Source organism: Mya arenaria, chromosome 15 (genome assembly GCF_026914265.1).
Source record: "Mya arenaria isolate MELC-2E11 chromosome 15, ASM2691426v1".
In the NCBI taxonomy this organism is placed as follows: domain Eukaryota; kingdom Metazoa; phylum Mollusca; class Bivalvia; order Myida; family Myidae; genus Mya; species Mya arenaria.
Genome location: NC_069136.1, coordinates 3,437,769 through 3,454,180, shown reverse-complemented (window position 1 = coordinate 3,454,180; position 16,412 = coordinate 3,437,769). Strand labels below are relative to the sequence as shown.

General features: G+C 35.9%; 1 protein-coding gene across 3 annotated transcripts; it reads right to left on the bottom strand.

Annotated features, from left to right (window-relative positions):
• Nucleotides 1-201: 201 nt before the first annotated feature.
• LOC128219723 (uncharacterized) lies at nucleotides 202-16,399 on the bottom strand. 3 transcript variants are annotated; one of them, XM_052927668.1, is made up of 15 exons: nucleotides 16,326-16,399; nucleotides 12,345-12,368; nucleotides 11,179-11,398; nucleotides 9,009-9,109; nucleotides 8,585-8,845; nucleotides 7,940-8,026; nucleotides 7,529-7,643; nucleotides 6,353-6,474; nucleotides 5,237-5,344; nucleotides 4,670-4,927; nucleotides 4,354-4,452; nucleotides 3,781-3,895; nucleotides 2,525-2,646; nucleotides 774-881; nucleotides 202-507 (listed from the first exon to the last, which is right to left on the bottom strand). In XM_052927668.1, exons 1-15 carry the CDS (start codon nucleotides 16,342-16,344, stop codon nucleotides 353-355), a joined length of 1,914 nt encoding a protein of 637 aa, XP_052783628.1. In that variant the 5' UTR covers nucleotides 16,345-16,399; the 3' UTR covers nucleotides 202-352. The 3 variants fall into 3 exon arrangements, with proteins under 3 accessions (XP_052783628.1, XP_052783630.1, XP_052783629.1); XM_052927670.1 differs by having other exon boundaries at nucleotides 4,354-4,446; XM_052927669.1 differs by having other exon boundaries at nucleotides 8,588-8,845.
• Between the last annotated feature and the right edge of the window lie 13 nt (nucleotides 16,400-16,412).

The following is a 16,412-nucleotide window of genomic DNA, read 5'->3' as shown; positions in this document are numbered from 1 at the left end:
GTTTGTCGAGCAATCGCATTTTCTATAACAACATTTACTTTAAACTACGTGTTATATAGAAATGATATATGGGCTACTGAGTAAGTTTGTTAGGAACCAACTACTTGCGTATTTCATTAAATCATTTGTATTACATCTGGTCGTGGTTTCATTCTCTTTCATAACTTTGCTCCTTTGCTTTGGTAAGAAATACTACACATCAATTGTTAATTAACTTTATTAGACATCTTAATCGTTTAATCATCATAGAAAAATTGACAATATGAAATCAAGATACATTCTAAACACAAACAGATTCCACACTTCACATTACAAAAAATCTATGCATATATCAACGGGTACAGAGTTGGCTCTAAGGAGCAGTGGTGGTGTTGTGGGTAGGGACAGCGCAAAGGTTGCAGCTGGATTTACAGTTGCGCCGCGCCCAGCCCTCATAATTGACACAGTCGTTCGGCAAATCGTAAAGACTGCAGAAAGACAGCAAGTCCAGGCATGGGGGCTGGTAATCTGAAGAGTATATTGAATGTTTTAAACATACGTCAGTATAATTTATTTCATATTTCTTGAAACAATATATCCATTAATGAACCAAATTAAGTCTACAGGATGCCAAGACGACGAAATATTTATGTGATCTTGCTAAAATAAGAATGCAGTTATTAAAATTACGTCAGAAACACTGCTTGTTTGTAAAGAAATAACATTTTTTCATGTATTGACATTACTTTTATTCAAATGACAGATAACTGGGTATCTTCACTTCTTTCACGTACCACAGAATCCACATCTCAAAGCACAGTTTGCCTTTGCCCAAGGCTCAAAAGCGTCTACGCATGCGTTGTCCCCATAGTAATCACAATTTTGCCTTTTGTCAACACAATCTGTAAAAAAAATGATTATAATATAGAAATATCAGCTTAAACAAGTCGGTTTGTTGTTAAATCTGTTTTTTATAACATATGCGCACTTTACTGTTTACATATTGAGCGTATTTAAGATTACGTTTAAAATACTTAGGTATTGCGGAACTGTACCATTTCAAAGATGCAGTTAGTTTGCAGTGGTTCATTACGCATATAATTAGGTTAACGATGTTTAGTTGCATATTGATCCACTGTTGGAAATCGAAGTTTCAATTTGCATATGTTTATATCAAAAGGTACATTGTTTTTATAATTCCTTGGAGTCTCCTTTGTTTGGAATTGAATATTAGTAGGAATTATGAGACAAGAATGCTGAAATTATAGCGGAACGCTTCACGTCTGAGCTTGACGAAGTTAGTATAGACATAGAGCCTTCGTACTCACGAGCGTTCTTCCGTATATCGCAAGGTCAAGCACTTTGGCGTTTTATTTAGTCAAAAGAATGAAAAACACTTTGTCTGAACTGACGAAAACAATTTTATTTCTGCTTTTAAAAATCGTGTAAAAAGCGATCAGTCGACACGTTCGATGGTAGGAAGGTGCCAAAGGATACTATGTGAAGATAGTCAAATGTGAACATTCAAGGCCATTAAATGAAAAGGTGTTGTTGATTGAACATAGTTGAGATACTAATACGTAACAAAATTTTTAATTAGTTGATAAGGATTAGAAAAGGGTGAAAATCGCGAATGTTAGACTAAAATTCTTAAGTGATTAATGAGATCTTGCTGTTGATGGACCGCGGTCTGAATCTCTGTACATATCTTTACCGAGTTAAGTACGTATGTCAAAAGTATTGTTCGAATATGAACGGGCACAACATACAAATGTCATCGTTTTAGCAATACAAGAATAACAACTTTAAAGTAACATGTCGATCGAACTTCCTCGATAACGGATGCAATTTATCAATGTAACCAAATTTGGTAACTATTGAATAACTGAGACTTAGGCTAGAAGGCAGATATAAAAATTGGACGTTACGTGTTGGGCGACACGTACAACGACAACGACGTCTAATAGCACGGGCCCTTCAAGTATGCCGTACTAAGCAGGCGAAATGAAAGTCCGATAGACTGACAATAATGATTTTCCCCATAACCTTAAATTGTCTTATGCCGAAAAGGTGACATTTAACTTACACTACAATTTTGTTACGAAGCTTTAAGTTTTATTTGTTAAGTTGTTATTTATTAAGAAACAACAACAAAAACGCAACAGGATAAAAAAACAAGCAATACATATAAAAGCAACATCCTTGTTTCGCTTGCGACTAGTTTATAAATTAAACATTTTATAACGATTGTAAAGAAAGATATTACTTATACAAAGCCCCTCTTGTTGGCACTATGTTGCGCAATAGTGTGGTCTTGTGTTATGGGGGAAAACAGAATGTCCGGAGAAACCCCAAGTGTCCGGCTTGATGATCACTAACCAGTTACCTGCACTCTGGACGGGAATCGAACCCGGGTTGCCTTGGTATGAAGCGAGTGCGCTTACCACTGCGCTAACCGGACAACTAAAGGCAAATATTTTCGGGCTGACTTAATCGAGATTCTATTTAAAAGAGTCAGTCACATTCAAGACATACAATGACTTACTGGCGGTAGGGCTGACTGTTGAATTGACATCCGTTCCGTTCACGCAATCAAGGCGAGCACAGCAGTCGCCGTCATCTTTCACAATCTGACAACCAACGGGGATGGAATTGTAGTACGGGCAACTGTAACGTAATGAAGAAGCTGTTAAACGAATGTACTATCTGTCATTTAAATTGCACATGGATTGCCATAAGGCTAAGCCATATGAAAAGAGAAGAAAAATATGCTTTCTTATATATTTTCCTGATTTAATTGAATAAAAGTGTGGCGACTGTTTTCAGATTAAATGTCGTTTAATGCAATCTGTGAGATGAATTGGTAGGAAAGAAGTATTTTAAGTTTAACTATTGAAATACGAATAAGTTCTCCACTTCTACCTCACGGGTTGTTATTATCAATCTGTCTCCAACGAAACTAGACAAATATTTTAACATTATTAATAATACGAGTTTAATACAAGGCGTGGCCGAGCCGTTGAGTGAAAATTGGCCATCGACTTCATCAGGGTCGTTGTAAACATTTGTCGTGCCAATGAACACGCTAGGGCCCCATTTTGCCTTGTTTTAACCTTTAAGGAAGCTACAGTGACAAGCTGAATATTTAATGTCAGTGAATGTTGGCATAACCGTCTTGGCACATTCGGTCGAAGCTCACTTGGCGTTAATCCCGGTTTGTGAGCAATCAACCACAAAATAATTAATCAATTCAGGGCGCATTCTGTCGCTTTTTCCTCGATTTGTACTACAAAATGCCCAAGAAGAGGAATTTTTACTCGGTTTTATAGCTTAGATAGCGTAAATTTCACTTGAGCTCCGCATCGTCACTCACCCGAGGTTTACTACATAGTTTGAAAAACAACAACAGCCTAATAAGCGACCGCATTGAAAAATTAGGTGCTTTTACACAGTATTAGTACACAAAAGTATTGCTTTAATGGTCGATTTAGTCAGTGCCATATGCACTGTGACTACAGATCATTATTTGTGATAAATATGTTTTGTTTCGGCAAATATGTTTTGTGTCATTAAGCGATTCAATTCAGCTTTGGTTTATACATACAATATGAACATAAGCGTGCAGTTGCCGAAACCTGCACACTCTTAAAATGCATAAAAGATTGGAATCAATCCTCTATTAACATTTCCTGTTTATAATACTTGTGTGTTGTACTAATCAGGTACTATTTAAGGAAACAAAATGTCACAAAATTAAACATTAGATTGTTTCTATAGACTACTATGCAAACATCAACTCACACGTTATGACAGAGGGCTGTGTTGGAGGATGTGTCGATACACTCGCAGTCATACTTGCATGTGTCATTCCAGTGCTCACCACTCTTATACGTATTGTTCAGAAAGTAACAAGTGTCTGGAGAATATAAGTGAATGGGGAACATGTCAATACAGATGGTTTAAAACGAACCACATGTATGTCGGAAAGGAGCACAGGAAACATGGCAGTACATGTTTTAGAGAGAAACACGTCTCTAAAAGATATAAGAGTTTTGGAAGCATGTCAGTAAATATTGTTCCGAAATACGCGACTTAAATATATGATGAATTACAAGTATGTCACAAAAGGACTTGTCCGGAAAAAAGTGTCTGGAAGATAGTTGTGAATGGGAAACATGTATGTTAAGATTGTTCAGGCAGAAGCTGAAAGCAATGGCCGAATGATATGAGTGGTTTAAAAACATAAAAAAAAACTGTTTTTTTCTGGTAAGCTTCTTCATTTATTATATGCATTGTTATTAGGAACAGGAGATAGAAATATGTTTGAGATATTTTTCATTAACATTTCGAATTGCATAAGAATATTATCCTCACCAGCGACCGGCGATAGCCCACCGTTCATCTTATATGTGTTTGCGTTGACAACGACCAATCTTTGGGGTGCTAACACACTGGGTGCGAAACCTCCTGGAACTTCCACAAATCATCTCATTTAGATACACAATTCTCCTGGTAAACATATATTAAATTGCATTGATGAAAGGTGTTTGCATTTTATACTTAGTTTACATTTTGTCATTTCAAAAGAGGTATTTTTGAATAGGCTGATGACTAAATATTCAAAACGAACTGACCTCAACCATGACTGAAGTTGCATTATAAACAAAATACTATAGTGTTGTGTATTTACCTCCCGTCTGGACTGTTGCAGCAGCTAAAGTTGTTTTGGAGGCAACTGTTGTGGCAGGAGGGGTTGGAGGAGACGTCTCCACGGCAGATGTTGTCATATTGGTGACGGCAAAGGCGGCGGTGCTATGGGTTGGGACAGAGCAAAGGTTGCAGCTGGATCTACAGTTGTGGCGGGCCCAGCCCTCATACTGGGCACAGTCGTTTACCATATCGTAGAGACTGCAGTAGGAAAGCCGGTCTAGACATGGGGGCTGGTTATCTGAAGAGTGCATTTAATATTTTAAACACATGTGACTTTTTATAAATTTTTATTTCTTCAACAGTATGTCCAAATATAAATCAAATGTAAACCACTAGATGCCCAGCTGACCAAACCTTACTCTGATCTTGTTAAGTGGTACAAAACTCTAACGTGGCTAAGTAAATACTGAAATGAGAATGCAGTACATTTATATTACGTCAGGAACACTCCATTCTCAGGACTGAAATAATATTATTTAATATGTAAGCACTATTACTGTTCCAGTGACTGGAAACTGGGTTCTGATACTTTACTTCCTTCACGTACCGCAGAATCCGCATCTAAGAGCACAGTTTGCCTTTGCCCAAGGTTCAAAAGAGCCCATGCATGCGTCATCGCCATAGTAATCACACGTTGGCAGGTTGTCAACACAATCTGTAACAAAAATCAATTTGATATGGATATATCCACTTAATCATGACGGTTTGTTGTAAAATCTGTCTTTGAACGTATGTGTTCAACTGTTGACTGATTGGCCGCATTTCAGATTACGTTGAAATAGAAAAAAAGAAACTTTACCATTTCAACGATGCAGTTCTTCAAACAATCTTCTTCATATGAATATAAGTATACTTACAATTATCAGTTGCAATATTGGTTGCCGTTCTTTCAATTTGCATATGTCTATTCTATCATGTCATGATTCTAAAGTATTTTGCCTCTTGAATGTAATGATTACTTCGAGTTCCCAATGATTAGGAACTTTTTGTAGGACTGCACTCAATAGAGCGAAACGTTTCATTTTTTAACTCGAAAAATCTAGCGCAAACATGGCGCCTTCAAATCGTAAGGTCAATAATTTTTGTTTTTTTAATAGGCAAACACCACAAATTTAATACAACGTTTTAGAAAATGAATGAAATACACTTTGTCTGAACCGAAAAATCAAACGAGATATTCAAAATATCAATTATATTATTCCTGCTTTGAAAAATCATTTCAAAAGCGATCGTGCTATACGCATGATGCCTTACGACACTATATGCAGGTGTTCGAAGATCCAACGTAAATATATAATCGTGTTGTCTATATAACGTAGTCTATAAACTGGGCTTTAAATCATTATATGAGTTTGGTTGCGTTTCGAAACGATTATAAGTATCTTCCATGGCCGAGAGTGTAAGATATGTTCATTCCGACCCGAGCGGAGAATGTTTTGCGGAAACGAGGTTTACCTCATTTGTTGAGGAATACGTTTTTATGAAATAGGTTCCATAAAGAGATATCATTAAGAAGAAGAAAAAAACAACAAATGTTAACTAGCATTCTCGGTTTGCTTACAAATATAGTTAACCACAGCAAACACTCAACGGGATTTAAGTCTTAAGCGGGATTCTCTTTTCAAGAATCACTAAGTCATATTCAGGACATATAATGACTTACTAGCGGTAGGGCTGACAGTTGAATTGACGTTCGTTCCGTTTACGCAATCAAGGCGAGCACAGCAGTCGCCGTCATCCTTCACAATTTGACAACCGGCGCGGATAGAGTCGAAATGCGGGCAACTGTAACACAATGGAGAAGCTGTGAAACGAGTGTACTATTTGAATATTTTTGCTTTGGTCATAAATTGCCATGCGGGCTTTATTAATATGAAATATGAAGCCTATTTAACTTACTTTCATTTTTCCTGAGGCAATTAAATACATAGCGAACTATGTCTGATTTTATATCGCTCTTATGCGATATTTCATAAAAGTAGGCAAAGATATAACGAGTATAGCTCTTAATAAACGATTAAGTTTCGAAGTACAGAGCAAGAGGTCGAAGGTTCGAATGGACGACCCAGCAGCGTGTTAAATCGAGGTCTACCGATAGCATTCATAAAGGCACCTGGCATATTGGATATAAATAGGTAAAGTTTTTCACGACTGTAGGTTTCTCCGTAGAACAACGGGCCGGCCCTAAACTACGAGGGATGACAATTATTGAAGTATTATATTTCGAAGGTTTTGTATATATATATATAAAGAACAATTGACATCCGGGCAGGGCCAGTTTCAATCCCAAGGACAACCTCTGAACAATCTTTGTAGAAGACCACCGTATAATGATACATACGAAATATCGACGGTCTGGGATTAGCTGTTTCGGACAAGAAGATTTCCTTAAATAACTCTTTGAAAAACAGGTGACCCCCGCTGAATTATGATCCCAAGACCAGCTGTTTATCAAGTTTTGTCTTCGCTTTAGGCCTTACGGCTTTGGTTAAGATGCGTTTTGTACGTTTATCCATTTTGTTGCCATTGAAACAAGAGTTATGCATAGAAATAATTCTCTTTCCAATTTTGAAAGAGTACTTCCCAAGGCCATCCCTTTGAAGTATCATCAAAATTGGCATGGCGGTTAAGGTGGATATGTGTTGTTAAGCAATTGTTGACTGACGCTGGACGCCGGACAATTGGCGATTTAATCGCTGCCCATGTGCAATAAGTGCTCATTTGGGCTTAATTGTTACAAAATGATAAAATAAAAGTGAAATAATGCCGATATGTTTGAACGAACAAATTGAATTTCAAGTTTGTTTGTAAAGAAAATACTTTGCAAACCATCACTCACACGTCCTGACAGAGGGCTGTGTTGGAGGTTGTATCGACACACTCGCAGTCATATTTGCACGTGTCATTCCAGTGATCACCCATCTTATATGTATTGTTAAGGAAGAAGCACATTCCTGAAAGATATAAGTAGATGGGAAACATGTCAATAAAAACAAACACGTGTCTGAAAGATAAGTGCAGGAGAAACATATCAAACAAGAGTGTTTGGAAACAAACACCTGTCTGAAAGATATCAGTGCATGGGAAACAGGTCAATAAAGATTGTTGGGGAACAAACACGTGTCTCTGGATATTTTTTATATAGTATCACCTAGAAGAAGTAATCTGCATATATAGAACAGGTATGATTGAGATACATTTTATAATCATTCAATGCAAATGGGCGTTATATATAGGAACGTAAACTCACCAGGAGCCGGAGAGGGCACACCAGTTAGCTGGTATGTGTTTGCGCTAACAGGGGTCAGTCCTGACACATCGGGTCGTCCACTATTGACTGAAACGTACAGATATATATTTTGCAGTTAACCATATCATTTAGATCATTTAATTATTAAGACAATTATTAAAGCCTCTGTCGAAAAATCGTGGCAACATTAATTCAGATTTTTATCATAATATTATGGACTAATTTAACTTGATAAAGAGCTGATTGGCCGTTGTTTATAGTCACTAAAAGAAAAAGATAAAACCTGCACAAAAACTGTCACAAAACCGTAACGGATTGAATCGTGTTTATAACGCTTGGTAAAACTATTGCTTAGTTTGCATTTTTGACAAGTTGTTGCACAATATACTATGTTATTATTTCAGAGGAAATTTGGGATTTTGTTGTTTTACGCTTTTTCTTGCACCAGTTAGTCTAGAACTCAATTATGAAAGTGTTGAGTTTCTTCACAGAGCGCCATTCTATGACTCCCAATGTTATTTAGAAAAGAAGAATCGCATAGGTGAAGAACATTCTTTTATATCATTCGATAACGTGTTTGATAAAATATTATAAAGAACAATTAAAACTTTGTCATACAAACATTGATTAGTAAATGTTTTTAACTACTTATAGCCCCGGTAGTAACAGCGGCGGTTGGGGTTGTAGCTGTCGTGACGGCAACGTTTACAGTTGTACTTGCAGCCAATGTGCTTGTTAAGGCACTAGTAGATGTACCGCTCTGGTTGTCGTCTGTGGTAGTAAATACTGCGGTTGCCATTTCTGTTGTGGTTTCATCTGGTACGGTGTCAGTGACGTGTGTTATGGTGGTTGAGGGCATCGGTTGGGTCGTCGTAGCTTCAGTAGGCACCATTGTTGTAGGAGGGTCTACAAATAATCGATAAATGGACATGCGCTCCCTATTCAGATAAAGTATATCATTTTACAAACACCAGACGTAATTATACAGTAAAGAACTTTCACATGTGTAAACGGAGCTATGGGCACGACAAAAGTATGGAAACTTACCTTTTAAATACCAGCCACTTACCATCAGAGCATCGTTTCAGGTATAGAATGGTTTCAGAGTTGTTAGAGAAGATGGATGGGTCAATCACCTGCAGGGGACTTGTATAGTAGTACAGGTTGCATCTGGAGATGTTATATAGAGGATTATTGTTGTTTGTTTAAGTGATTGATATATCATTTTTATTTCATCGAGTGAGCACTGAAAGTCATATGTTCACGACTAGCGAACCCACAAGTGAACATGTTTCTGAAAACCGTCAGTGATCACGAGATGGTATAATAAATCGATATCTCACGTAAACAAACAATTTCACTTTTATGTTATGCTTCCAGCGTTTGTTCTATTCAACTACCATGACCTTTAGCATACGTACCGTTGAATGCCTCATATTTTGACCGCATAACTCAACTATTAAAGTGCATGCCGGAAAAAATAGCCTTATCTTAGAATACACAGTTATTCGTAGCATCCCTCTTTATAAACACACAATTAACAAACAATTAGCATAAACAGTGCATATCGATCTTTATACAACAAACTGTTTTTGCAATTGCTCGCAATGTTAATAACACACACAATTGTAACGCGTATAAATACATAAATCAATATTTTAATTCAGTGGATCACGGATGAACTTGTAACATGTGTTTATGTCAAAACGTTTGAAATTAAATATATAACATCAATGTGTCTGGTGATAATAAACGTCGAAGTAAACTGTTTTGAAGTTGTCACTGTAACTGCTGTCGGAAATTATGCGGATTACTTCGTATTTGTCGGGCGGAGAGTGATCGAACTAAGAGACTGGCGAATGGCGAATTTCTGGTGACCTGAAACAGTGTTAGCTTCAAAAATTGCTGATTATTTAATTTGCTTATACTCGGGTTTAATTAAGGCATTTACCCGTGAACGAGTTGGAAGGTTGTTGATTATCGCAGCTAATAAGAGAAGGTCGGCTTTTGGGATAAGGTGAGAAACTGATTTTTAGATTATTGTCTACACATATATGTAAGTGCTGGGTTTGCAAATTATATTTTAAAATAATAAATTAGCATGTGATTCCTTTCCATTTTAATGATGTATCTTGAAAACCGAATTTCATCAACAAACTCATTTTGTTTGTAGCAGACGATAAAAACATGTATATTATAGTATACAACAGTCTCCTTGATAGACTCGAACACAAAATGCATATGTCTCTACCACAATACCATTTTCATTATCGCCATATCAACACTCAATTCAAGATCCTCATTAATAAAGAGACTTTCAATTTTATAATCGTTGCAAAACAGACCACACCATCTCTATGAGTTATGATAAAAAAATAATGGTTCTTTTTTGTTTGAAAGCTCTTCAGTTAAGGAATGCATCCGTTTAACGAGTCAATTCTGAAGTGTTACAATACGAATAATAAAATGTATACAATAAATGTTAGCATTCAGCGTTTGTTTCGATTTTGGTGGTAAACTACGATCGAACTGGTATAATGTAATTCATCTCTCTGCATTGTATTTGATCTGCAAATGTAACTTAACCACTTACTCTGATTATACGAATTAATGACGTAAGCTGGTGGCTAATTAAAATCACACTTGAGTCCTTTTATTGTGTATAAACCAGTATCGGTGTCCGATTTCAGAGACCATGAGATAGGTCCCCTGGGAGGTATCAAACCCACACCATTAGCGGAGGGGCAGATACCAGTACCACTAAACCATCTCTCCTTTGCTTTATATGTACTGGACAATTGCACCTTATGAGTGTCTTCTTAATTATTTTAATTTAGTAGTTTATCAAAACTAAATGTTTGCCATTCAACTAGGTGGTAATGATAATATATAATTTGCAATAAATATAATTACACTTTTCAAAAGGCAAATATTTAGAGAAACAATTTGACATCCAAATTGACCTGAAACTACTACATGTCATGATGTCAGTTAACCAGATAGCATCCCATACTTTGTAAAATGTACAAACATTAGTCTGCTACTTCAACTAAACCATACAAACAATATAAAGGTTAGACGACAAAAATGTATTTCCTATGTATTTCAACGCACGCTGCGTGGCAGCTCCATTATCAGCTTCCGCATGAGCCCTTGCGTTGGATATTTCTATCCTGACCGACGACTTATTATATATATACACATATATATATATATATTATTTATATTATAACACATACTTGTCAACATCGTTGAAGGTAAATGCCCAGCACTCATATCCGGTGAGCGGACCCTCGGCTAGAAAAGATTGTTCACACACGCCCTGACAGAAGACAACGTCTCCCAACAAATGAACCGACTGGTCCAGTTCAACATTGGCGTTCTGAATAATTGTCAAATCCTTGGCAAAATTGGTGGCCTGGATGTCTAAACTCTTTATCTTCTCGTATCGACAAACTCCTGCCATAGAGAATTTACTGTTTAATACACATGCTCCATAATCTTGTATTTGAAACCCCCTGTAAAACGGGGTTAACTGAATAACACATGATCCAATATTTCGTATTGGCAAACTTCTGTGATACGGAGTCCTCTGTATAACACACATGCCCAATCTTTTTGTATTGGAAACTCCGTGTGTGACGGAGTAAACTGTATAACACACACATGCTCCAATATGTCGTATTGGCAAACACCTGTGATACGGATTTTACCGTTTAACACACATGCTCCATTATCTCGTTTGTCAGTAGTCTTTTAGATAGATAGATATATGTATTTTATTCCTCCAGGTTGGAGAGCAAAACATATATACATTATACAGAAGGTTAATTACAACAGTGTGTATATGGATTTATGCAATATTATTGCAAAATACAAATAAACATATACAAATGACATATATATAATATAATATATATATATAGTTTGTAAAGAAATTTTAGAGACGGTACTAATTCAAATTCAAACTAACATATAAATACTGCAATATCGTAATAAGCCGCAGTTCTATATTACAGCCACTGGCAAGGTTGTCTTAACGAAAATCGAAAATTAAAACATATAAGCTCAGGCTAATAAGTATGATGTTGGCACAGCGTTAACTTAGTAATCTGTACAATGCGTCATTTGTGTGTCACCACCACAAGGAATGGCCTTGACCGAACTTAAATCATTTCAACATCATGTTAGATCTTTATTGTAAAGCGTATTTCAGGTTCCGACAAAATGTATGTAAGACAAACAGTACTGTTAAAACAAAAACAATCAAATCACCATGATTTCCTGCACAGTACTGTTTTCTTCTAAAAACAAGGCAAATGAACAAGTTATAATTTCTAACAAATTTGAATCAAAACCCACTCAATTAATAAATGAAAACAAATGCTTTCAATGAATCACTTACTAGAAGCCGTGGTTAGGGGTAGAACTGAAATGAAACAAAAGCCCATGAATTAATCAATTGCTTCAGTATATGTACGTATCCTACGTGTACAAGCTCCTTATAATTTTGTATTGGTATCAGTAAATGATAAAAATTAACATCAGTTTGAAAGTTTATTATTACTAAATGCCAATGGCCCAGATGTGGTCCAAGATGCCCTCCCTATAACTAAGATCGAAATGCTACTTGATTTTAATTTTGCTTCAGTCTGAGAAAAATATATTTTTATCTTTGTTCTAATAACGTATCACTACAATGAATAGTACGAAACCGCGAAAACAGTTTTGTTAACCAAATCCGATGCTTCAATAACATTGAATACAACTTTGTTAACCAAATGAGTTCCTTAAACAACCGCAAATACAGCGTAGCTAACGGTAATACATATTTGCTTACCAAGCCTTATACTAACATATTCGCAAATACGGCTTTGTTAACCAAACGTTATGTTTAAACAGTTTTGTTAAATACCGATACTAATAGAGCTTTGTTTATCAAACGTTCTATTTAAACAACCAAAAATAGAGCTTTTTTAACCAAAAATTATACTTAAAACAACCGTAAACACTGAAAAATGCACTCTAAAATAGTTAAATTGCTAAATACATAATTGTATATTTACCTTATAATGTCTTAATATTCTGGTTCATTATACAGTAACATGTTTTTGCAAGTACATTATCTCTTCCTACCTACCTTATCATGAAATTTATTTTTATAAGACTAAGTTTTTGAAAATATTCCTGAACTGGTATTGAATTTAATTCGGAATAAAAAGTACACTATGGAGTAAGACCAAAGCAGAGTACAAACGACTCCAATAAATGTCATAATACAGATACGATCGATAGAATTAAACCTTTTTAAAACAAGAGCTTTGCGAAGATATAGTCAAAGTTCGCCAATGCTTTTGCAATATCTCAGCTGTTTTTTCCAAAACTGAAGAGTTACAAATGAATGGGGCATGTTGACCCTTCATATTGTTGAAGTAGGTTCTGGAAGTCACAGACAAGCAGCGGCAAACACAGGAAAGCAAATACACATGACTTCGTACGAAACAAAAGATTGTGAAGCGAATGATATGATAGAAACTTTTATAACGTAATTTGTACCAGAAAAAGCCACAAAATAATAGTTCATCTTCCAAACAATTATTAAATCAATGAATTACGAAGTTAGTATATCAATCATTCAATGAACGTTATGGAAATAGTTTTCTGTTGAAATGGCGATCATTCTAGATGAATCATTACTCACTTAATTAACAGCTTTCTGTGTGTGTCAGTTACTTTATATTTTAATAAAAAGTTTCATTCATTTATGAAACATTCAGCTCTATATGAGTAAAGAACGCTAGCTTGATTAGGTTCGCTTTTTTACTTGCATACCTGTAGAGTTGGTTGTGGTGACGGTGGATGGCATGGTTATTGCTTCTAAATGCAAGCAACATAAAGGTTTGCAATGGAATAGAGTTAATGTGCATTCAGAGTTAATAAAAAAAATAATCAGAGTATGTCTTACGCCAAACGCTCGTCTCTGTGTCATGAACATTTGTTCTGAGTTTCGTGTTAATATATGTGTGTTGTGTAGTCATGGTTATAGTTTGAAACACCGACGACGCTGACGACAACGGCAACAACGACGCAAAGGCTATCGTTTTACCTCCCCTTCGCTCTTCGAAAATAAGACGTACTTAAATTGCGGGCTAGAGGATATATTATTCCCGGTCTAAACTCATGTCTCTTAGTTCTGTGTCTTTGGAGGAGCGTTCCATGTACGTTTGCTTAATTTATCTTTATAAACATATTTTGTATGTAGACAGTGATTCGTATAGAGGGCTCTTTTCGTGAATATGAAAAATAAACTGCACTTCAAATGCAGTAGAGATGCATTTGTTCAATGGCCCAGTGTTCTTTGCTACATTATACAACTGCGAGGCATGCATACTATTAAGTGCATGAAACTTTATAAACGTGCTTACAAGGTCGAATACGCGAGTGTTGCATGCTTGAGATGTGACAATGTACGTTGTGTGATTTAATACTAAAACTTCATACTGAAATTGTTATGCTTTCATTTGATTGAAACATTTCTAAAATGAATCGTTTTCAAAGCATGAATTCAAATGTTCTGTTTTGATACGTTTTTGAACACAATAATTTGCTTGTACATGAAGAAGTGCAAGCCTTTATTTTGTTTATGTCGTCGATGGGTAAGGGTATAAGTAATTTTCAAACACATTCAATTTCTATTTTCGAGAGTAGTATAGCACAAACGACTTTAAACATGCAACAAAACATGCACGGTCACATCTCGCAGTTGATGCTGGTTAAATCACATTGAGCTCAGGAGAGATCCCCAGCACAATTTGTATATCTTTTGCATGATGAATAGGGTGGGGTAACTTTCAGTTTTACACTTGTATTGTGATAAATGGCTATAAACTTGACAGTTATGCAATAACACTGAGTTGTGTTATGACACATTCCCACCCATGCTCTTGTACATGCACTCCCGTTGCTGTTGTATAACAATAGCTTTAGCATGCAGACAAGAAAGATTTATTCAAATTAGAAAAAAACAAGCACGTGTAATTGACAGTATGATTATGCAATCAACTTGAAGCTACTAGGCTTGAATGCAATTGTAGTTTCTTTTTTCAAAACCCTAAGGATTTATGAAATACTTCGGGGTCATACCCTCACAAGCTTGAACATGTACTGCTCTTCAACCTATTTCAACTGGTAAGGAGAGACATTTTTATAAATTTATATTAACATTTGTTCATAATGACATAGACTAAAGCAGGCTAAACATGTTAACTCGAGCCCCATACTCTAGGGGCAAGGGATTAGGTATAAAATTGTTTGGCATGCATACAATCGTATGCAGGGAAATATGTTGGCGGGATATTATAATAAGGTATGTTTACCACGTTGCATGTATGAATTATGACACATGGTGTTTGATTTTGTTGAAATCATGAGAGTTCTTTTTTATATTTTAAGCATTCATTGTATTGCCATAAGAAGTTACTGTCCATACACCTTTCGCAGTTTCAGGTCTTTGATACACTCGCGTATTTCTCGTTATACAGAGAACGCTCCAAATGGACGGTTATATAGAGGTCACAAGACCGGGCTGTAGGGTAACGACTGGCATGAAAATATGTTAACTTGAAGATGCAGGTAGATCAGATAGGATAATCATTCAAGAAAGTGATCTAGTTATATGGGTGAACAAAACGTTTTTGGATCGATTTCAACCAGGGGTGTCCCCACTTTTTTATCTTTTAGCCCCACATAATCGGAACTGCACTAGTTTCTACTACGATTTAGCTTTAAGCCCACGAGTTAAATTACCAAATGTACCATATATTTTAAATATTCCGTTCCCGTAAATGAACGTACTGCACTGTCTAGACTAAATTTTAAGACAGTCTAAATTGTACAGAAATGGAAACTAGGTCACGTTTTATCTCACAAGGGCTGACTTAGCATATAAACTGATATGGATGTTAGCACATTCACGTACTGCACTGCATGATTCAAGACTTTATCATTGTTTCAAAGTATATTTCTAATACTTTCCACTATGAAAATCCCAGAACAAAAAGAAATCACGTCTAGAATAACGCGAAATCGTCCAATTGTTTGAAATATATTAAAGCTACTGTTATGGCTTTATGATTAATATAAAACGATGTTATAATATATCTACAAACACCGAAGGATAAACCATATATTCTTCGGTTTACAGTTCGTCAAACAAATGTACCGCATAGGAAGCATTGACATTTGAAATAAACTGAATTGGGATTACAGGCACTATTATATCAAGTCAAGGAAGAAAAAAGCGGTTTTAATTAGGAAAGGAAACGCAACACATTCGCAACACCAGAACAGTATAAAAAGCAGGAATAACTCTGCGAAAGATGCTGACCGTTTGTTGTCGATGCCATTGTAATGGTAGTAGTAGGCAACTCCGTTGTTGATGTAAAAGGTTCCCAAAAAGTTGTAACTTTAAAAT